Below are 23,637 nucleotides of genomic sequence, written 5' to 3'. Positions count from 1 at the left end.
CCATTCATTCACTAAACATTTTCTGAGTTCTTATCAGGCATAAAGGGTGTGAAGCATACACATGTGAACCAGGCATGTTTTTCACCCTCCAGGAACTTGAAACAGTTTGGGAGCAAAGCTTCTATAATAAAAAGCAGAGGATGAAACGTACTGGGAAAAAAATACCATAAATGCTTGCAGAAGAGAAAACTCACTTTTACCTAAGGGACATGAACAAGAGTTCAATAGGCAGATGGGGAATTGAAAAGAGAGCATTCAAAAAGAACAGGCTGGTGTGACTGTTTCTCAAACTTCAGTTAGCATTGTTAGAAGGCAGATTCCAGGGCCCCATCACCAGAGGTTCTGATTCAGCAGGTCTGGGATGAACACCAGGTACCTCTGTTTCTAGTAAATACCCCAGGTGATTCTGATGTAGGCACTTCATAAATCACATTTTGAGAAACACTAATTTGGGGGGCAAAAACTCCACGGTGTTCTTGGAAAACGTTAAGCAGACCATATTGTCAAGCAGAAAGAACTCCTGTGGTCATAAAGGATGCTTAGAGTATTCACAGAGCACCTCGAATTCCAGATGAAGACACTGCTATTTACCTACGAAAATTTTTGAACAGGGGAGTCTAGAACACATGGATTTGTGTATTACATAAATCAAATAACAGCTCCCTTTCCCTTCTTGTGCTTCCCCTACACACACACACACACACACACACACACACATGATCTATGTGGGGTGAAAGTGAGCCTTCTGACAGAAATCTTTAAATTGGAGGAAAGTACAGCTATTTGGAAAGTCAGATTTTCCCTAAGGTTTCTTGTTAATTATGAGTCCCAAAGACATCACCGGGGAGAGATGGGTGTGCCCTACTTTCCAGAGGCCTCTGTCAAATACCTTGCCAGCTCTAGCATCACCATCCTAACCCAGCCATGGGAAATGACAACAGGAATCTGACTCTTCCATCCAAAGCTCTATTACTAAAGAGTGCATGGTGAGTGACATCAAAATTACAGGCACTCTTAGGACAAACAGAAACCCTCATGGGTCTTTAATTTTCAAAAGTTACACACGTGTGTTGTTAGAAGGGGCTCCAGTGTTAGCTGTACTGTTAGCTGTGTCTGTCTGACATGAGGCAGAGGAGAGAGGGAGAAAGAGGAACATGACTGGTTTCCATCAGCATCCTCACACTAGCAACCAGAACATTATTTCAGAAGTTATCAGTAATGATGTTAATCATGGTCCCAAGTCACAAGTTACTATGCTATTTAACCATCAACAACCACAAAATAATTATCTGTTGGCCCGCTCACTGCATGCTTACCCTTTTCCCCTAAGAGCTAGGCAAAGTGAAAAGTTGGTTACCACTCAGAATAGCAAATTTCTGCAAATACTATGTTTAACATTAAACTCTTACAGTTAAAACTGAGAGAGTACAGCCAGGAGCTCAACTAAAACAAACAGAAGAACAGAATTGGCCAGAATACAATATAGCCTTACTGGATTCAAGCCAAGGCTTCTGAAGATCTCTCCCCACTTTTTATTTAAGTGGGGAAAAAGAAGTTAAAGAACATCTTAAAGGATCCCAAGAAGGCAACAGGGCAAACTGAATTTAATATAGTCTGGTTGATAAATAAATCTTTTGTTTCTTCTGAGCCCTCTCTTCTAAATGCGCTGTATGAGCGCAGAAGAAAATAGGCTATTATTGCCAGAAATGAGGCCGAGAGCCGTCACCAAGGAGAGCACCAAAGGCTACACAATCTCAGTGTCCCAAGCACCAAGCAAATGCTTTCCTTTGATCAAATGCTCAGGGAAAGAAAATGGGAATTGTGTGAGATGGAAAGCGTCCCAAGAGGATCAAAACTCCATCTGAAAAGCAAAGCTGTACAAAGAAAGGAACTTCAGTGTTGGGAAAAGTTAACTGGAAGAAGGGCATTCCATACAGTCTCTGAAATTCCTTAGACATTTGGCAAGCCTCACCAAACCCAGTGGTGAAAATTCCTTCCCAAGCCCTGAGCAGTGACCGTGCTAAGTGTTTGGTCTTTAATGCATTGGCTATGCCCTTCCTTCAGCAGTGAGTGGCTCTTGTTTGCTTGTAATATGTCTTATATGACAGAGCATCTTTAAAGAAGCTGAAACTGTTCTAAGTACTGCAGTCTATGTCTGGCGAATAAGCTGAAAAAATGTTTTAGCATGCCACTCCTGATCCCACTATGTTAATGAATCATCACTGTTTCCATTAAAAGTGAGTCACTGATAAAATCACTGATAAAAACAAAAATTAAAATCCCTCTTTCTATAAAAACCTGGAAATGTGAACTTTTGGTCAGGATAAGTCATTAAAACGAATAACTCTGTAGCTCTGGAATGCCAAGATCCCCAAAAGAACAGGGTAGGAAATAAGGTCATTTGTTTTCCATTTCATGGAGAATAAAAATGTAGAAAATTAAGCTTTCTAAGAAGAAAGGTACTTGATAAATGCCAGGCATAATTATGAGTTTCTCAATGCTCATTTCTTCAATAACTTTCATTCTTTTACACCCACATATTTGCACACCCAACTCAACTTCATTCCTTCACTCCCATTTGAAAAATTCTCATCTCTCCCATCTCTCTTAGTCTTTTCAGCTGAAAGAAATTTCACATCTCATCAGATAACCTTCCAAGTGCCGTGGGTGGACAAAGCTACCAGAAACATACACATACAAATTATTTCTATCAAACTTGGCTTTTGAGTTTGCTCTTGACATTGCCCTTTGTAAACACTGCACTGGATATCACCATGAAAGAACTGTGAGCTATCATCCCTTACAAACTTTAGATCAGTCAATACAACATTACGACACATGAAATTTTAATAAATGATAGATTTAGCTCTTTTAAATGTAAAAGTACACTTGAAACGTTTGAACACCAATATAATTTAGTACAAATAAGTTCATGGTGCTTTGATACCATATTAAAAACAATAAAATTAAGACATGGGAAGGAAAATTATATCCCTTGAATTTAAGCCAACAAAAAGTTGTCCTCTTCATTGACTTTACAAAGAAACTTACTATATTTTATTAAAACAATTCCCCATTGCAAATAATAACAATTTAGTACTAATACCATCTGGGTCATCTAAATGGAATACAGTTAATATAAGTGAAATACTACGTATTAATAAAATAGAGGTAAATAACGCATCGTAATTATTAGTAACATAAAAAATCCGGAAAGAAACCACGAAAACTACCAAAAATTACTCTGATTTTGCCTTGCCTCTATTTTTGAAAACTAACTGAAGAGTTCCAATGCCAATAAAGGAAAAACAAACACTGGTAGTTCCAAAAACAATGTTTTCCCTCTGAAACTGCTGGCCTGTGTGTGTATATCAGCATGCCATCTTTCCAGAATTAGAATGCTGCTGCAAATACCATTTTAAATGTTCTATGGAAATTGCTCATTTGTTTAAGGTGAGAATTTGCAATAGAGAGAAAAATATTAGGGGGATATGTGGTTAAGAGAAAAAGTCTTAGAACTCCTGTGCGTTATAAATGCTTTGTATGTAAAGTTTCTCTCTGGATATTCGCCCTGACACTGTAACCTAAAAATTCATCCCTTGAGACTATGGTAAAAACATAAAAATAAATTACCCTTTGGTACCTCTCTAACATATTCCCTGTGAAACATACACTAGAGATCAACACAAATTCCTTAAACATACAACTAAAAATAATAAATTAAATAAACGGCATATCTCAAAAATACCATACTGGGCTTCCCTGGTGGCACAGTGGTTGAGAGTCCGCCTGCCGATGCAGGGGACACGGGTTCGAGCCCCGGTCCGGGAAGATCCCACATGCCGCGGAGTGGCTAGGCCTGTGAGCCATGGCCGCTGAGCCTGCGCGTCTGGAGCCTGTGCTCTGCAATGCTCGGCCACTAACAGTGAGAGGCCCGCGTACCGCAAAAAAAAAAAAAAAATACCATACTAACAGTATGACCCTAAATAAGCTACATTAGTGCTTTTTGAAGTAAAAATGAGTTTTAAATATATATAATTTCAATTCCTAGCATTGAACATCTGGGTGTGTGTACACATATACTTACAAACTTACTACTTTGAAAACTTGGCAATAAAATCTTTCATGAATAATGGGGATGGGAGACAAAAATCTCACATTAGTATGTGGAGAAAAAGAAATTGGTTTAAAGCCTAGTTTTTCCCGAAGGGCAAATACAACATCACCTTCACCAGCTGCTCAGCCTCCACATCCAAGTCCCCTCAACCTACCTCCCCCCCACACAGCTCGGGACATCAGCTCAGTGCTTTGTAACCGCCTAGAGGGGCAGGACAGGGAGGGCGGGAGGGAGACCCAAGAGGGAGGGGACATGGGGATATGTGTATGCGTATAGCTGATTCACTTTGTTATACAGCAGAAACTAACACAACATTGTAAAGCAATTATGCTCCAATAAAGAGGTTAAAAAATAAAAAAGAAACTTAACAAACTTTCCTGGCAATGCAAAACTGAAAAGTCTCCCACCTTAAATAAATCAAAGTCATGGCTTTATACTACACACTATACAGTGCAAGCTGATAATATGTAACTTGATATGCTTTGTTTTGCTTTGTAAAAAAAAATGTAAATGAAAGATGCGGGACACAAGTACATACTATATGACTCGTTTATATTATGAACAAAACCAGGCAAAACTCTTTATGGTGTTAGAAGTGCGCACAGTGATTATCTTTAGGGTGCTAAGAGGAGGGGCACAGGGAGGGCTTCTGTGCCCCCCCTTAAAATAGTAATTTTCTATTTCTCAGTATGAGCACTGGTCACATGTGTTCATTTTGTGGAAACCCATCGAACTGTACACTCATTATACTTCTACAAAAAGACTTCGAAAAGATTATATAAGGAATATAAGGAATTACATGAGACCCCAGATCCTCTCCCCAGTTCCAGCAGGAGACAGTTTATTCCCTGCAAGAAACTGAATCCCAGAGTCCTGGCTCAAAGACATCAGGAATAGTAGAAAACACTGTTCTGAAAACAGGGGATCAAATAAAAATCCACACGCTAAACCCTGAGATTGCAGCTCTCTTCCTTACTCCACTCCCTGAATCTTGGCATGTACTGCCCAGGCAGAAGACCAAAGGATTCCTCTCAAGTAAAACTGACACGTCCTAGGGAGAAGATCCACAGATACTGTCTTTGGAAGTTCCCCAAGGAAACCACAAGGCTCACCCCCGATAGCACTGCAATGAAGCTGTATGGAGGAGAAGTGCTGTCCACAGACCACAGCACCCAATTCGCTTCTCAGCAGCTCACCATTAAATAGGAACAGAGAGCAAAGGATCTCCAAACAGTGAGGTCCAGTTCCTCACATAAAAGTCAGACACCCACACAAACAGGAAAAAAAAGAAATCAAGACAGTGCAGTAAGAAAATTAATTAATTAATTAATTAAATGTCCTCAGAAAGAGAAGGAATGCACCCGTGGCAGGGGTGGGGAACAGAATGCTGTTAAAATGCACACAAATTAAACCAACGAACAAGAAAGAGCTCTTAAAAAATATCAGACAGCAGAAATTCAGAAGGTTAAGATAAAGGAGAGAAAACCTGTCAAGAAGTAGGGCATTAAGACAAAGAGGAAAATGACAGCTTTAGAGGACAAATGAGGAGGTCCTGCCTAACTAATAGGAATTCAGAGGAAGAAAAGAGAAAACCAAGGCGGGGAGAGGTTATCAAAAAACACAATGAGGAAGTTTTCCAGAACTGAAGGACGTAATTTTTTTCAAGTGTTCATCATAGCTGCTGAAATGAATAAAGACTGCTAAAAAAGAAAATCTTAAAGCCTCTTTGGGGGTTATTAAAAAAAAAAAGAAGAAGAAGAAGAAAGGAGGTCTACAAAGACAGGAACCAAGAGTATAACACTTTTTAATAGCATCTGTAGAAGCTAGAAAACAATAGTGCACTGGCTTCAAAATTCTGAGGAAACATGTTTTCCTATCCAGAGACCAGCCAAATTATCAATCAAGTGTGTGAGAAATATATTTTTAGATATACAAAGTGCCTAGTAAATTTGTCTCCCATGTCCCCTTTCTCAGGAAGATCCTAGAAGATAGTCCATTAGAAAGAGGGAGTAAACCAAGAAAGAATCTCTAGAGACAGGAAGACATATAGAAAACACAGGAGAGACCAAAAGGGAATTACCAGGAAAATGACAAAAGGTAACCCCAGGACAACAGCTCGGTAGCAGGCCTATGGAGCAGGTACCTACGCTGGCTCCAGGAGGGAAGAAGTCTCCAAGACAAAGGTGTTGACAAGAGGGTTAGAGTTCTGCCACCTTAACAACACTAGAGAAAAAGAAAAGTACACCAGTGAAAAAGAGAGGCTACTATCCAGCCAGCACAGGAAAGGAAATGTAATCATTGCATTTAAGTGGCTTAGGAGAATCACAGTTCCATGCTCAAAATAATGTGAGCCCTCAACATCTACTTAACCAGAAATGGATATCTGTACATTGAGAGGGTGGGGGAAGCGGCGGTCTGGGCATGTGGCATGGGGCTGAGGGGCTGTGAGACAATCTAAGAGTTAAATCCTCATCTTCCATTGTAATATGCCAACCCATAATGCCCAATAACAAAAAATTCAAAAATAGCAGTACATACATACTATTTCAGAAGATGGAAGAAAACAGCAAGAAGAGTCCTGAGAATCAAAAGTAGTTGCCTAGGGAAAAGGACTTGGGTATAAGGATGGGCTGGAGTTCCTATTTCTTATGTCTTATTGCCTATTAAGATTTATTAAAACTCTATATAGGATATTACTTTGATGGGACCAAAGTTTAAATTTTTAAAAATACAAAACAAAACAAAACCAAAAAATGCACAAAATAGTAGGCAAGAAAACTAAAGAGGATGAATTGCAGTGGGAAAACGACAGTAAGACAACCATTTCTCCAAAGCTCCTGCAATAGCCCCCGTGAGAGCTGAGAAGTGCTTCCCCTCACAGCTGGGTGGAGAGGGTATGTGCTAAGAGAAGAGGAGAAGCAGCAGAGGAAGCAGACGAGAAAGGTGGACGTGTTGAAAAGCTATTTACAGATTTAGAATCAACAGATATGAGGGACCAATCAGGAGATTCTGAAAGCACCAACAGGCAAGGCAATGCCCCAAATATCCCTCCATCTGGGTATTTAGGTATTTAGTCCATATACGCTGACCCTTTGGGACTATCATATTCCCCTATGTTATGAGAAGCATTCTGATTTCCTTTTTGTTTAGGTTTTAATTTTTGGATTATTATGAAATACACAAATAGAAAAATACAGAAAATAATAATGATCATCCAAATATCCACTATTCAGCTTTTTCAAATATTAACATTTTGTCTGTCTCTAATTTTTTGTAAAGAAATAAACATTATGGATATAGTTGAAATACTCTTCAAACCATTCCCTAATTGCATCCCCAAATGCCTCCCAGAAGGTAACCGTTAACCTGATTTTGGCATTTAACATCTCCCTCTACCTCATCTCTAAAATGAGAGCACTGGTTTGGATAAATTCTATGCCCCTTTCTGTTCTAAGACAGCAGGATTTAATAACATGATATAAAGTTCTTGACGTTCTGTAATGAAGTGCAGAAGCCTACAATGCTGTGAAATATACAAGAATACTTCAAAATAATTTCAAGCCTCAAAAACAGATTAAATCATGATATAACCCTTTAGCAAAAAAATCATTGTAACTTCATTACAGTAGTGTCAGTAAAAATAGTATTATGAGTGCATAGGGCATATAAAAACCTAAGTTCAAGAAGTTCCTGTGGTCCCCTTTCACTGTAACCATCAGCTCCAGGAAACAATAAGGAAGTGCTCAAGCACAATATCCTTCTGGAGTTCTTACTACCTATGGAGCTAATTCAGTGCAGCATCAAACTGTCCCCATTGTCACAGTATTCTTCTCTGCCAGGCAATCATGGCAAAAATATTCTTTTTAAAAGTGCATAATGCCGAACAAGACGAGGATATCCACTCTCGCCACTATTATTCAACATAGTTTTAGAAGTCCTAGCCACGGCAATCAGAGAAGAAAAAGAAATAAAAGGAATACAAATTGGAAAGAAGTGGTAAAACTGTCACTGTTTGCAGATGACATGATACTATACATAGAGAATCTTAAAGATGCCACCAGAAAACTACTAGAGCTAATCAATGAATTTGGTAAAGTTGCAGGATACAAAATTAATGCACAGAAATCTCTTGCATTCCTATACACTAATGATAAAAAATCTGAAAGAGAAATTAAGGAAACACTCCCATTTACCACTGCAACAAAAAGAATAAAATACCTAGGAATAAACCTACCTAGGGAGACAAAACACCTGTATACAGAAAACTATAAGACACTGATGAAAGAAATTAAAGATGATACCAACAGATGGAGAGATATACCACGTTCTTGGATTGGAAGAATCAATATTGGAAAAATGACTCTACTACCCAAAGCAATGTACAGATTCAATGCAATCCCTATCAAATTACCAATGGCATTTTTTACAGAACTAGAACAAAAAATCTTAAAATTTCTATGGGGACACAAAAGACTCCGAATAGCTAAAGCAGTCTTGAGGGAAAAAAACAGAGCTGGAGGAATCAGACTCCCTGAGTTCAGACTATACTACGAAGCTACAGTAATCAAGACAATATGGTACTGGCACAAAAACAGAAATATAGATCAGTGGAACAGGATAGAAAGCCCAGAGATAAACCCACGCACCTATGGTCAGCTAATCGATGACAAAAGAGGCAAGGATATACAATGGAGAAAAGACAGTCTCTTCAATAAGTGGTGCTGGGAAAACTGGACAGATACATGTAAAAGAATGAAATTAGAACACTTCCTAACACCATGCACAAAAATAAACTCAAAATGGATTAGAGACCTAAATGTAAGACTGGACACTATAAAACTCTTAGAGGAAAACATAGGAAGAACACTCTTTGACATAAATCACAGCAAGATCTTTTTTGATCCACCTCCTAGAGTAATGGAAATAAAAACAAAAATAAGCAAATGGGATCTAATGAAACTTAAGAGCTCTTGCAAAGCAAAGGAAACTACAAACAAGACAAAAAGAAAACCCTCAGAACTGGAGAAAATATATGCAAACGAATCAATGGACAAAGGATTAATCTCCAAAATATATAAACAGCCCTTGCAGCTCAATATCACAAAAACAAACAACCCAATCCAAAAATGGGCAGAAGACCTAAATAAACATTTCTCCAAAGAAGACATACAGATGGCCAAGAAGCACATGAAAAGCTGCTCAACATCACCAATTATTGGAGAAATGCAAAAAAAAAAAGTACAATGAGAGGGGCTTCCCTGGTGGCGCAGTGGTTGGGAGTCTGCCTGCCAATGCAGGGGACACTGGTTCGTGACCCAGTCTGGGCGGATCCCATGTGCCGCGGAGTGGCTGGGCCCGTGAGCCATGGCCACTGAGTCTGCGCGTCCGGAGGCTGTGCTCCACAGCGGGAGAGGCCACAGCAGTGAGAGGCCCGCGTACCACAAAAAAAAAAAAAAGTACAATGAGGCATCACCTCACACCAGTTAGAATGGGCATCATCAGAAAACCTACAAACAACAAATGCTGGAGAGGGTGTGGAGAAAAGGGAACCCTCTTGCACTGTTGGTTAGAATGTAAATTGATACAGCCACTATGGAGAACAGTATGGAGGTTCCTTAAAAAACTAAACATAGAACTACCATACAACCCAGCAATCCCACTACTGGGCATATACCCTGAGAAAACCATAACTCAAAAAGACACATGCACCCCAATGTTCATTGCAGCACTATTTACAATAGCCAGGTCATGGAAGCAACCGAAATGCCCATCGACAGATAAATGGATAAAGAAGATGTGGTTACATATATACAATGGAGTATTACTCAGCCATAAAAAAGAACGAAACTGGGTCATTTGTAGAGACGTGGATGCACCTAGAGACTATCCTAAAGAGTGAAGTAAGTCAGAAAGAGAAAAACAAGCATCGTATATTAACGCATATATGTGGAACCTAGAAAAATGGTACAGATGAACCGGTTTGCAGGGCAGAAATAGAGACACAGATGTAAAGAACAAACGTATGGACACCATGGGGGGAAAGCCGCGGCGGGGGGGTGTTGGTGGTGGGATGAACTGGGAGATTGGGAGTGACATGTATACACTGATGCATATAAAATGGATGACTAATAAGAACCTGCTGTATAAAAAAATAAATAAAATTAAAAAAAACTGCATAATGCCAATTTTACTTAAAAATGTCCTTGATGATGCAAGAAAGTTATTTGTATTAGATCTCAACCGCTGAATACATATCTTTTTTATTTTCTGGGTGATAAAATGGGAAGTACACATAAAGCACTTCTGCTGTATATAAAGTATGATGGTTATCCCAAGGAAAACCCTTGTACGATTATTTGAGTTGTGAGCCAAACTAGTCACAATGTTCATGGAATACCACTTTTACTTGAAAGAACAACTGACAAACTCAGTATTCAGACTTGGGTATTTGGCAGACGTTTTCTCTACAGTGAAGTAAGAAGGTCACTTCAGGAAAAACAACTGAAAGTATTTGTTGCCAAGGGTAGCCTTCAAGCTTTCAACTGAAATTTAAAATTTTGGAAAACTTGTTTCCACACTGAGCCTGACAACTTCCCAATACTTAAAGATTTTTCTGATGGGATCAGTGGTGATATTAACAACTGTCATTTCTTGAAACTGCATAATGAAATACATTAACATCTGGAATCTCATTATTATCCAACAAACCAGTATTTTCCAAATGACCAATACTTAATGCAATAAAAGGATGTATGGGCAAAGATCCATTCAAAGTACGAGAAAGATCAATGGATCCTAATGTAAAAGAATTTTAAAAGTCCACTGATAGGATTTTACATTCCACACTGAGACCAACATTTAAGAAATTACCACTTGTCAAGTTTTGGTATAGTATCAAAGAAGAATATTCACAATCATCTGAAAAGAAAATTAAAATACTCTTCCTTTATTCTACATGTCTGCACAAACTTTATATAAATACTTATTGGATTATTCTTTCTGGATGTTAAAAAACCATAAACACATAATCGTAATGGTTAATTTCCATAGTTTAATCTCTGATCATTATCAGTCATTTAAGAACAAATGAACTATCCATTATTTATTTAAAAGTTATATCCTTCTGTAGCTATAGTCTCACATATTTGCAACAAATATATATCAGAGGTTTCATTTACCACAGAATCAAGATTGATCATTCCTCCAAAAAAGAAAATGAAATGAATATGGTAAATTCTTAAATCTGTTTCAGATAAATGCAAATAAAGTCCCTTCCAACTAGAGGAGCAGACCCTTTTCATTTCACATGCAACTCTTGAAACCTATACAGTAATCACCCAGATGATGTGGTATTAATGGATTTAAACTTTCGTTCTTAAATTTCTAAGGAAATATCTTTTCATGGAAAAAACTGACCTTTTGTAAATTTTGAAAGAAGTAATTAATCTGACCAAACCCCTATAGTTCAGAAGTAACACAGCAAATACCAACTTTTCACAGACCCATCTGTAGACAGGTTAAGAAATACAAGTGATTTAAAGAGAAGTGTTCTTCTTATACAAATCTATCCAGTTAATGACTATTATAAATCATTCATTTCAAAGGCAGAGACCTTGAAAAAAATTTCAAAATGAGAACTGAAAATGTCTTCACTACTAAAGTCCTATTACCCTGCCCTCTGAAAGAGAAAGGTTACTAATTGTAGCTTTTTAGTCAGAATATTCAAGGAACAACCAGAAGCTGACACACCCTCCCCTTCCTAATTATCTACCCATTTCTGCATGCTCACCTTTGCAGTTCATTGAGCCCCCTTGCAGTTGGTAGATTGGGACTCTGCCTTAGGAAGTTTTGTTTTAAATTGAGATGAGTGAGGTCTTGGCTGTAGAAGAGGTTGGCAGGCAGATGCTCCAGGCTACAACATGAGAGGTCCACTGAGCTAATACGCTGTGATGCAACCTAGAAAGGGATAAAAACACAACTCAATTTTCATACCACCCTTTATCCTATAACTGTTTTCCACGGACAGAAACAAGATAACCCCATTTGGGAACACAGACCCGCTATGCAATTAGCACCATTATTCAAATATAAACCAAGAATATTTATTTAGATAGGACTGAGCAAAGTATTACAAAGGCAGGAAACAGTGTCCCTCCATGGAAGGTACTTACAGTAACCCAGTATAGGAGACAGGTTACAAAGAGCACAGATTATCCTATCAAGTGTAGTGATATCAGTAATCTCCTCCAACTGTAGGGGTTATGTTCCTGAAAACATTCATGGTAAGAGAATTCAGAGCTAAATAATACAAGACTTTAGAGTAAATACAGGGTTGGGAGATAGACACTAAGATCTACACAGAACCTATGAAAGCCCTTGTATATACTGATTTAAAACAGCACAGGGCTTCCCTGGTGGCGCAGTGGTTGAGAGTCCGCCTGCCGATGCAGGGGACATGGGTTCGTGCCCTGGTCCGGGAAGATCCTACATGCCGCGGAGCGGCTGGGCCCATGAGCCATGGCCGCTGAGCCTGCGCGTCCGGAGGCTGTGCGTCTGGAGCCTGTGCTCCGCAACGGGAGAGGCCACGGCAGTGAGAGGCCCACGTACCACACACACACAAAAAAAACCAGCACAAAGAAACGCAGGATCAGTGGCCTTGTACGTATCTTTAATAATAGTGGTAGCACATAATCAGATTCCACTGCTTGCCTGCTGTGAACTTCTCGTGTTGCGTCTCCCACAGTTTCCATTTCGCTTCACATAGGTATTCTAAGTGAAATTTGTTTTATGTCTAAATGTTTATCCACATATTCAAAGTTTTCCCGGTTAAATGGCTCCTATGATAGCCAGAGTCCCAGGGCTACAACAGCGCATTCTGGAAGCGGAAAAAGCGTTGGGCAGTGTGTATTCTCTCTCCCACATTCCAGGGACTGTGGCGCCAGGTTATGCCATGGCACGTGGCTTCAGGCCCACGTACACACACCTTGGCTGCTTCTTCCCTCACAGAGCCTGTGGGGTTATTGTTCTAAGATCTGGGTTGATTCCTCCTCGTGCTTTATCTTTATCAAAGCTTTATGGCAAAAACTCCATTCCGTATTTGTGATCTGTTCGATGTCCTTTTCTATTACCAAACCCCAGCTGACCAGCTTTTTTTTTTTTTTTAAACATCTTTTTTGGAGTATAATTGCTTTACAATGGTGTGTTAGTTTCTTCTGATTCACAAAGTGAATCAGCTATACATATACACATATCCCCATATCCTCTCCCTCTTGCGTCTCCCTCCCTCCCATCCTCCCTATCCCACCCCTCTAAGGTGGTCAACAAAGCTGATCACCCTGTGCCATGCGGCTGCTTCCCACTAGCTATCTATTTTACATTTCAAACCCCAGCTTTACGCTTTCATGATTATAAAAGGCAGCAGAATATGGTCCTTAGGAGTGTGGCTCTCATGTCAATGTGTGGATTCGCATCCCGGCTCTACCGCTCAGGAGCTGAGAGAAGCTGAGTGCATCACTGAGCTCTCCAAGCTCCCGTATTCTCACCTGTAGAACAGGCATAAAGATGACACCTCCATCCACATGCCTGGTCAGAAAAAGCACTCAATAATTTGTGACTGCTATGACCATTTATGATTGCTACGACTACTTGCAAATACATCTTATACCCATTGGAATCCACATTCTCCTGATGCTAAAGAAGGTATGCAGAAGTAACTTTGCATAAAACACATTCTGCTGATGGCATGTCTGAGGTTAGAAAGAAATTGCTGTGCACACATGAAAGCTGCAGGGACAGTGGGATGAAAAAGGCCTGGCAGGGCTCAACTCAAAAGATTTTACAAAGGAAGTCTGAGTTTGCATTTTAGCAATTTCATCTTTCCTTGAATTTTCACTATTAAGTAAGAAAAAGAAAATCCAAAACAGGCCGAGTCACCCACACAAACCAAATGATGTGAAAAAAAAACAGAATTTAATGGGCAGAAAGGTAGGTGCAAACATGTCACAGCCACACAAGATTCCCTGGCAGGAACCCATTCACGGGAAGTGAGGTTGAAAGTTATACTCGGTGGAATCATTCAGGCAAAAATATGTGGTGAGGAGGGAATGGTGTGTCAGACCTTCCATTTCCTGAGGTACAGGAGTAAAACAAGACAGACACAGTCTGCCCTAAAGGAGTGCACCTCAAGGAGAGGTGAATTAATATACTACTTGACAATATACTAAGTGCAAGGGCACAGAGCACGATCTAAGGAGTCAGGGAAGGCTTCCCAGAGGACCTGATGTCCAAGCTCAAGGTTGAAACTCAAGTGGCAATCTGTGTTTCTGTCGGCCCCAAATCCTTTTCCACTTCTTTCTATAACAATCCTTCAAATGCATGTGATTCTGACGAGAGCGGCAGAGTAGGCTGACCCTATGGCTACAGCAGCAGGCATGGATTCCTGGCTCGAGCAATCAGAGCTCCCCAGTGCTGAACCCACAAATTGATCCAACGGGTACTGGCATGTGACCCAGGCTAGGCTAATCACAGGCCTTCTCTGGGATATACATTCTAAAGCCAGGAGAGAGAGAGAACCTGCCACTTAGAGCTGCAGTTAAAATGACTGAACTAGATTTGTATGTATCAACCTGGATGGATTAAAAAAAAAAAAAGCAAGCTGCAGAATGTTACATACACTATAATGCCATGTATGAAAAACATTTTTAAGATAAACACATACAACAACTCCGTATATTATGTGTGAATAGTTATATGTGCAGTAAAGCTACACACTATGCATTGGGCATATGCCAAATCAATGACAGTGACGGCCTCTAGATGAGCAGGGAGGGAAATGGAAACAGGAATGGGAGCATAGGGGATTTGGAATTTAGCTGTGATGCGATTTGCTTATAATAAGAATGGAAGAAAAAGAAAAGAATGGAAGATATGGAGGAACTATGTCAGTATGTTAACGACTGGGGAGGCCAAGACCAGTACGTGGAAATTGTAATATTATCCTTTGGGCTCTTCTGTGTGTGTGTGTTTAATTGGAAAAAAATAATGTAATCTCAATGAAAATTTCAGTAAAAAGGGGGGAAATGGATGACTGCAGTCTCCTGGCTTTCCTCGCATCCTAGTGTTCTACTACGTGGTGCATCAGAGACGATTCTTCCCCTGTAACTCAAGGATCCCAACCCTTTGCAGTGGGCTGAATGGCGGGCCCCCAAAAGGTATGTTCACGTACGAATTCCCAGAATCTGTGAATATTAGTTTACATGGCAAAAGAGTGACTGTGATCTTACATGACAAAAGATGTGATTAAGGATCTTGAGAGGAGGTGCTTATTTATCCTGGATTATCTGGAAGGGCCCTAAATACAATTACATGCATCTTCATGAGACAGGCAGAGGGAATTCTGAGAGAGAAGAGAAGGCAATGTGACCACGGAGGCAGAGACGGATGTGGGCCACAAGCTAAAAAATGCTTAGAGCCACCAGAAGTTGGAAGAGGCAAGGAATAGATTCTTCCCTAGAGCCTTCAAAAGGAGCACAGTCCTGCCGACACCTTGATTTTGAACTTCTGGCCTCCAGAACTGTGAGAGAACAAATTTTTGTTGTTTTAAGCCATCAAGGTTTTGGTAATTTTTAACAACAGCCATAGGAAACTAGTACACCCTTCTTAATTCTTTTCCATAGTACTTTTCATTTTCATTCATTCAACATGTTTATTGAATACCAACTATATGCCTATTACTGACCTGGGTAAGCACTTAGTATGCTTCAGTAAACAATAAGAAGATCCCTGCCCTCATTAAACTTATCTCACAAATAAGTATATGTTAAAAATTGGTAACTACTATGGAAAAAATAGAGCAAGGAAAAAGGGGTCAGGATTGTTGCAAAGGTTGTAGGTTGTAATTTATATAGGTTGGTCAGGATAGGCCTCACCTAAAAGGTGGCATTTAGACCTGAAGGACATGAGGAAGTTAGCTGAAAGGATTTATCTAGAACACTCCAGGCAGAGGAAGTAGCCAGTGTAAAGGCCCTAAAAAAGGAGTGTGTCTGGTCTGTTCTAAGAACAGCATGAAGACCAGTTAAGACAGGGGAGAGTGACCTGTGATGAGGTCAGAAAGGTAAGGGGGTTGGCGGGGGGAGCAGATCTTGCACCGCCTTTTAGGTTATTGTAAAGACTCTGGCTTTGGGCTTCCCTGGTGGCGCAGTGGTTGAGAGTCCGCCTGCCGATGCAGGGGACATGGGTTCGTGCCCCGGTCCGGGAAGATCCCACGTGCCGTGGAGCAGCTGGGCCCCTAAGCCGTGGCCGCTGAGCCCGCGCGTCCAGAGCCTGTGCTCTGTGGCAGGAGAGGCCACAGCAGTGAGAGGCCCGCGTACCGTTAAAAAAAAAAAAAAAAAAAAAAAGACTCTGGCTTTTTGAGTTTCCCTGGTGGCGTAGTGGTTAAGAATCCGCCTGCCAATGCAGGGTACTTGGGTTCCAGCCCTGGTCCGGGAAGATCCCACATGCCGCGGAGCAACTAATAAGCCTGTGCACCACAACTACTGAGCCTGCGCTCTAGAGCCCGTGAGCCACAACTACTGAGCCCGTGTGCCACAACTACTGAAGCCCGTGTGCCTAGAGCCCGTGCTCCGCAACAAGAGAAGCCACCGCAATGAGAAGCCCACGCACTGCAACACAGAGTAGCCCCCACTCGCCGCAACTAGAGAAAGCCCAGGCGCAGCAACAAAGACCCAACGCAGCCAAAAATAAATACAATAAATTAAAAAAAAAAAAAGATTCTGGTTTTTCATGTGAGCAAAATGGGCCATCGTGGAAAGGTTCCAGAAGAGTCTCTGTCTCTGACTGTAAGCTCATAAAGAAGGGATTTGGGTCTATTTTGTTCACAATGTGCCCTGTGCTCAGCACTTAGTACGACCCTCAGGAAGTATCTGCTGGAAGAATGACAGGGGACTACTTTACAACCTTTCCTTTCTCACCAGTTTGCATCTGACCCATCTGGTGCATTCCTCCATGTGGGAACTACTCTGTGGAGGACACATTCCATTTCAGCTGAAGCATCATACTGAATACTCTCTTTGGACAGCTACAAGATAACAATTAAATGTCAAGTCGTATTTGATTTCTTTCCTCATTCTGGACCGCAAGCTGTTCATGCTGGAAACAAGGGGGAGGAAAGCACAGTAACAAAGCTACAGCAAGCAAACGTGGTCTGTGGGAGTCGCAGCAGACCGGGGAACAGGGACAGCGAGAACAGAAATTAGACACGCCGTGATGGCAGTGGGGCGGCGGGCGGCCAAGGCGACCACGAGAGCTACTACCACTAGCTGCACCCCTGCCCAGTCCCACGCCCTGAAACAAAGGGGAGATCTAAACGCTTTCCCCCAGATCCACCTGGGCACATAAGGACACCACCACAAAGAGGTTTTGCTGGACTCCCAGATGAAAAAACTACCAAAAGGGCTACCCAAAGAGGCTGTGACCCACCTATATAGCACCTGTTAAAACTAACATTCTCGGGCTTCCCTGGTGGCACAGTGGTTGAGAGTCCGCCTGCCGATGCAGGGGACACGGGTTCGTGCCCCGGTCCGGGAAGATCCCACATGCCGCAGAGCGGCTGGGCCCGTGAGCCATGGCCGCTGAGCCTGCGCGTCCGGAGCCTGTGCTCTGCAATGGGAGAGGCCACAGCAGTGAGAGGCCCGCGTACCGCAAAAAAAAAAAAAAAAAACAAAAAATTAATATCCTCCTCAAGATAAGAAATTAAAAAAAAGAGAAAGCCACCTGTATACACCTCAGAGCAAGTAGCCTTTTATTATTCTAGCTTTTTTTTTTTTTCTAATAGTAATAACAATAATAGCAGCTAACATTTAGGGGGCACTCTTCTTTAGATGTAATGTTAAGTTTTAGTCTTCACAATAACTCAGCATAATAAGGACGTATCCCCATTTCAAAGATGAAGGTTAAAGGGTGTGCCCAAGGTCACACAGTGAAAGCAGCAGCAGAGTTTGAATGACAGCATATGCCATGGAGTCAGGGCGCCAACACAGTTCAAGTCCTACCCAAAGGGAGGCTCCTCCAACGGCCACAATCAAATCCTAACATAACCCTCAGCCCAGAGTAAAGACGATTTGATGTCATCCCTCACAGACCATCAATGAACCGCACATGAATGGATTCAAGTTTTAGAAGATCAGTTCAAGTAACCATGGCTTGGGAAATCAGTGCTAGTTTATATTAACAACAACAAAACATGTTAAGGCTAATAATTTAGAGTTAGTAAATCAAATGGGATTTTTTCCCCCATAAACCGTTATACTTTCGGAGATACATTAAAATGAATGTGAATCCCAACCACTGGCTCACGTTGTCTTCTTTTCCAAATGACTTGTGAACACGTAGGAACCAAAAGCTCACTGGGCCCTCAAAATATTTTCCCCAAAGACCATTGCAGATTAACCATAAAAATGATAATGTGAACAACAAACTTTCCAGATCACCTGCTGCGCTTCTACACAGTTCTAACATCCTACTCAGCTTGACGCTTTCCTGAGTCCTTTCTTTACCAACCGTTAGCACGCTTGTATAAAGTATCTGCTCTGAGACTAGCTGGGTTGCATTTCTAAACCAATATATCTATCCTAACCCTAACCTATCCCCTCCATGCTTTCAAAATTATCATCTTCCCTTGCAACAGGACTGCACTCTGCAATACTCACATTATTCCTGATGTTCACTTAGTGGACAATCTTCTTTTATAAGCAACGGAAAGTTCAGAATAACTTTCATGTGATTTTTTTGTCCCCACTATACTTTAGTGAAGTGGTATTTATCCTTATTATGTGCAAAGCATGCTCAAAATTGAACAAAATGATTCTGAAAGGCTTGGTCAAAGCAGCTGAAATAGCACAAATAATTCCGCTGTGCAAAGTAAAATACTGCTGTAAACTGGCATTTTGAGTCATTAATTGCTCTGGCCTAGCCTTTAGTGGTTTGGGAAACTATGCCCTGGCTACAGGGATAGTCTCTGGGGAGTTTACCAAACTTCTGTAAAAAATTCTTAACCTCAACTGACTTAGTTTTAATTCTCATCCCCCAAAAATGCTTTGGGAAGACATGAAGTAGGAGAATATAAATTTAGAATAGAGTTTATTCATCTTTCTTAGCTAAGCACTCTAATGACTTATTTTTAATTTCATCCTCATCAATAAAGTTTTATAATAATATCAAACAAAAAATTTCCAATTTTAATAAACTTTAAGCTGCCACTGCTCCAAAACATGCAATCATTTCTTAAAAAAAATTCTACAAACATAGGAAATGCCTTGACTGCAGACATTTTCACAGTGACATCTCATTTCTTGATCCTGTACTAATTATCATTTTATAAAATCTGTTTAACAGCAGATGCAGAAAACCTTCCTATAAAATTAATTACAATATATACATTAATAATGTCCGAATAGGGGCATATCAAACTGCCAATTTGGGACTCAGTAAATTCTACCTGGAATTCTGGTATTTTATCATTTCTTTGCCTTAAATGAGTAAATGCTATGAAAATTTTTTAAACCCAAGAAATAAAATACACAAATTTACACACCATTCCAAACCACCAGATGTAATCAAATCAATGAAGACAAACAAGAAGATGTGGAGAGGCTATCACTGACAGACAAAAATGAGAGATGGAACTCTCTGAGGGCAAATTATTCAGGGAAGGGAGGGGACTATGATTTTAAGATTAGGCTTACTAAAACTATAAGGTACCAGTTAAAACATCGTTAAGGGACCAAAGAATAAAAGAGTATGGAGAGAGCTGCAGGCTGGAAAAGGAAAGAAGGAAGTTGGGGGGGAGACAGAAAAAGAGAGAGAGAAAGAAAAGAGAAGCGTTAGATAGATGACTGATTGACACATAAGCCAACAAATAAATAAAACACACGGCTCACTGTAAAAGCACCAGACTATAACAATAAAGAAAAACAATATTGAGAAATTTAGACGAAGAGTTCCTCCTAGGCATCCCGACTTCTCTTTGCAGGTGAGTAGAGGGGATGAGTACACCTTTCAACATGGATCTACCATTTGCCTTTATGAAACAGACACTGGACTTGATACTGGAGAGATGCACATTTCGTCTTCAAAAAATGGGTCCCTTGAAGACACAGACATCTAACAAGTATAATTCCAAAATGCACATGCAGTGGTGCGGTAGGGACACACAGAGCAGAAAACACAAACTCCAGAGCTTCCCAGGCCGTTCCAGCACTGACGGTCCCCTCATGCGCCCAGATGGGCAGATATTCCCCGGCACCGGTGCAGAGGCTGGCACCCCACCATCAGGAGCAGGCAGAGCTGCAGGATGTGCCCCATGAGCTCGTGGTACAGCCTAAACTAGAAAGGCACACCTGGCACCTCACCCTCTCTGAGTGTGAGAGGCTCGGAGAAGATGGTACCCGCGGCCTCCAGAATCACTAACCGTGCCCCCCTGACGGTTATCTTCCTTCCACACACACAAAGCCCATTGTGTTTCTCAGTGAGAACAGAAAAATAGAGCTTGGCTTGGGTGGAGATCAAATCTGAACTCAGAGTTCCTTCCTCATTTCCTTATTGGCAAAATATGTGTAAACAAGCTCTTTAGAATATGACCACCTGAGAGTGTCTCTGAGCTCCATCACGGCAGCATTCCCCCAAAGGGAGCATCTCCTCGGCAAAGGAGAAGGGAAAAGATTGCTAACCACAAAAAACTTACATTCTAACTTTCCGTTAAAAGAAGTAACACAAATGCACACTTAAATGATGCTCTCTTAGAAACAGGCTACTTGTTTTCCATTTAAAATACAAATGACACATACACCTCACGGGTTAAGTATCAGTCTAACACACAAGGTCTGGTATGTTTAACATAGAGAGTTCACTGATATTTTTTCAATTATTCCAGTATCCCTTACTTTATAAAATAAATCAGACCAATGAGTAGAAGAATTTAACTGTTCAGAGCAGTTGTAGATAATCCAATACTCTGGGTTACAAATATTGGGGTCTTCCAAGGTAAGTAAATATATCACGGAAACTAAACCCTTAAGATACTATGTATTTTTACATTGGTCTAAACACTCAGATTTAAATGGTTTAACTTCAAAATATAAGACGACCAGATGTAGAGATCTGGTTAATCATATATGCTAAGTTCCTTATATAGCAATACTTGACCAGTTTTTGAAGTTAGACAACAGTAGTCCCTTCAACACTGAAACCAATTTAATTTGCTTTGGGTGACTCAGAAGGCATCTCAGATTTCCTAAATACGTCTTGGTCATCATTTAAGAAGATCAGTGATCAGTGGCTATGTTCAAGTGTCCTTAGCAGCACACCCCAGTCAATACACTGCCTGGTAAATCACCTTTTATTCTAATAGTGAGCTGCCTGGATTCTACTGACAACTGTGTATTTGAAGTACTTCTCTTTGACATTTTCAGTAAATCTCAGTTATTATTTGAATCTTGGTTCGTTTTGCCCCTTCAGGCCACTGTAAAACATTGGAAGTACAATTAAAGAAAAAGCAAGGAAGAGGAACTCCCTGCATAAAGCAGTGCTGGATACTTTACATCTCAGTTCCCTCATCTGCAAAATGGAGATGATAATATCTCCTCAAAGGTTATTTCCTTTTGTTGTAAAGCCCGACCTCACACAATGTTATGGGCACTGACCTCACAGGGATACTATAAAGCATCTAGAATAGCGCTTGGCACACAGAAAAAAGTTACCAAAATGTTAGTTATCACTACTTGTTGTCACTACTGCATTAATTCAGTCGGCTAAATGATTTTATTATTAACAAAATATATCTATTAACAATTTGGGGGGAAAAACAAAGAGTCTTTTTATTTTGGTGTTGACCTCATGAATGAATAACTAACTCACTTTGGACATAATGTCTAAAGCAAGGAAAACAATGGTCACATACTCTGTGCTCAGCAGATACTATCTGCAGGTATATCAAGAAACTGTAGACCTAGTCTGCAAGGAAAAAGCTAGAGAAGGGATCGGAAACTAAGTGATGACGAAATTGTTGGAATTACCAGAGATGTTTCTCGTAAAAGTAGATTGCTAAGAGGTGGGGGAGGGCACGGAAATCACAGAAACTTCAATAGTTAGAGGTTATCAAATAGGAGAGTGAGTACGATTACCTTTTGTTAAACCAGAGAGCAAAACTAGGGTCAGTGAGTCAAAGGTATAGGGATAAAGACTTAGCTCACTTCTAAGGAAGAGCTGTCTTGTCAGACACTATAGGTATCTGAAAGGCTGTAGACCTTTTCTAGGAGGGAGGTAAGTCTGGGAGTCCACAAGGTCCTTCTCAAATCTTAAATTCTAATTCTCTCAACTAAGAGCCACTTGATGATGACTAGACTTTAAGGTTAACAAACACTTTTAAAGAAAATGCCAAGTAATTGTTAAGGCAATTGTTCCAGAAAACTACAAGTAATATTACCTTTTTGGCGACTACTTTACAAGGGCCCTTCCCAATCTTAAAATAACATGCTGTAACTTTATTTATTTATTTATTTTAAATGTGATGAAGGAAGCATGCAGAGAACATGACTAGGTTCAGAGGGAAGAGTCCTCTCTCTTTTTTTTTTAAAGATGTTGGGGATAGGAGTTTATTAATTAATGTATTTATTTTTGCTGTGTTGGGTCTTCGTTTCTGTGCGGGGGCTTTCTCTAGTTGTGGCAAGTGGGGGCCACTCTTCATTGCGGTACGCGGACCTCTCACTGTCGCGGCCTCTCCCGTTGCAGAGCACAGGCTCCAGATGCGCAGGCTCAGTAGTTGTGGCTCATGGGCCCAGTTGCTCCGTGGCATGTGGGATCCTCTCAGACCAGGGCTCGAACCCGTGTCCCCTGCATTAGCAGGCAGATTCTCAACCACTGCATCACCAGGGAAGCCCAACATGCTGTAACTTTAAAACACAGCTGTAGGGACTTCCCTGGAGGCACAGTGGTTAGGAGTCCACCTGCCAATGCAGGCAACATGGGTTCGAGCCCTGGTCCGGGAGGATCCCATATGCCGTGGAGCAACTGAGCCCGTGCGCCACAACTACTGAGCCTGCACTCTACAGCCCCCAAGCCACAACTTCTGAGCCCATGTGCCACAGCTACTGAGGCCCGCGTGCCTAGGGCCCGTGCTCCGCAACAAGAGAAGCCACCGCAATGAGAAGCCCGCGCACCGCAACGAAGAGTAGTCCCGGATCGCCACAACTAAAGATAGCCCGTGCATAGCAACGAAGACCCAGTGCACCCAAAAGTAAATAAATAAATAAATTTATTAAAACAAAACAAAAAACAAACCAAAAAACACAGCTGTATGTTCCTCCCTTAAAACCTAAAATGTATTTTACTAAAGATAACAACCTACAGATAAAATACACATGAGGAACACATTTCTTCCATTTGCTGAAGTTCTGACGCTAGCAGTGGAGCCTAGAATGCCTAGCACAGAGAAAAGGTGGAATAAATATCCTCTCGTTCCCCCTTCA

General features: G+C 40.8%; 1 protein-coding gene across 1 annotated transcript in view; it reads right to left on the bottom strand.

The window, feature by feature from the left end:
* Nucleotides 1–23,637, bottom strand: part of PHLPP1 (PH domain and leucine rich repeat protein phosphatase 1) — a 213,796-nt gene that overhangs the window by 70,100 nt on the left and 120,059 nt on the right. Inside the window, exon 4 of the mRNA XM_060119450.1 lies at nt 11,907–12,073. Within this exon, the coding sequence (XP_059975433.1) occupies nt 11,907–12,073 (167 nt within the window). The remainder of the gene's footprint in view (nt 1–11,906; nt 12,074–23,637) is intronic.

The sequence above is a fragment of the Mesoplodon densirostris genome, chromosome 15 (genome assembly GCF_025265405.1).
Source record: "Mesoplodon densirostris isolate mMesDen1 chromosome 15, mMesDen1 primary haplotype, whole genome shotgun sequence".
NCBI lineage: Eukaryota > Metazoa > Chordata > Mammalia > Artiodactyla > Ziphiidae > Mesoplodon > Mesoplodon densirostris.
Note: the sequence above shows the minus strand (reverse complement) of the source record. Positions and strands in the feature narration are given on the sequence as shown.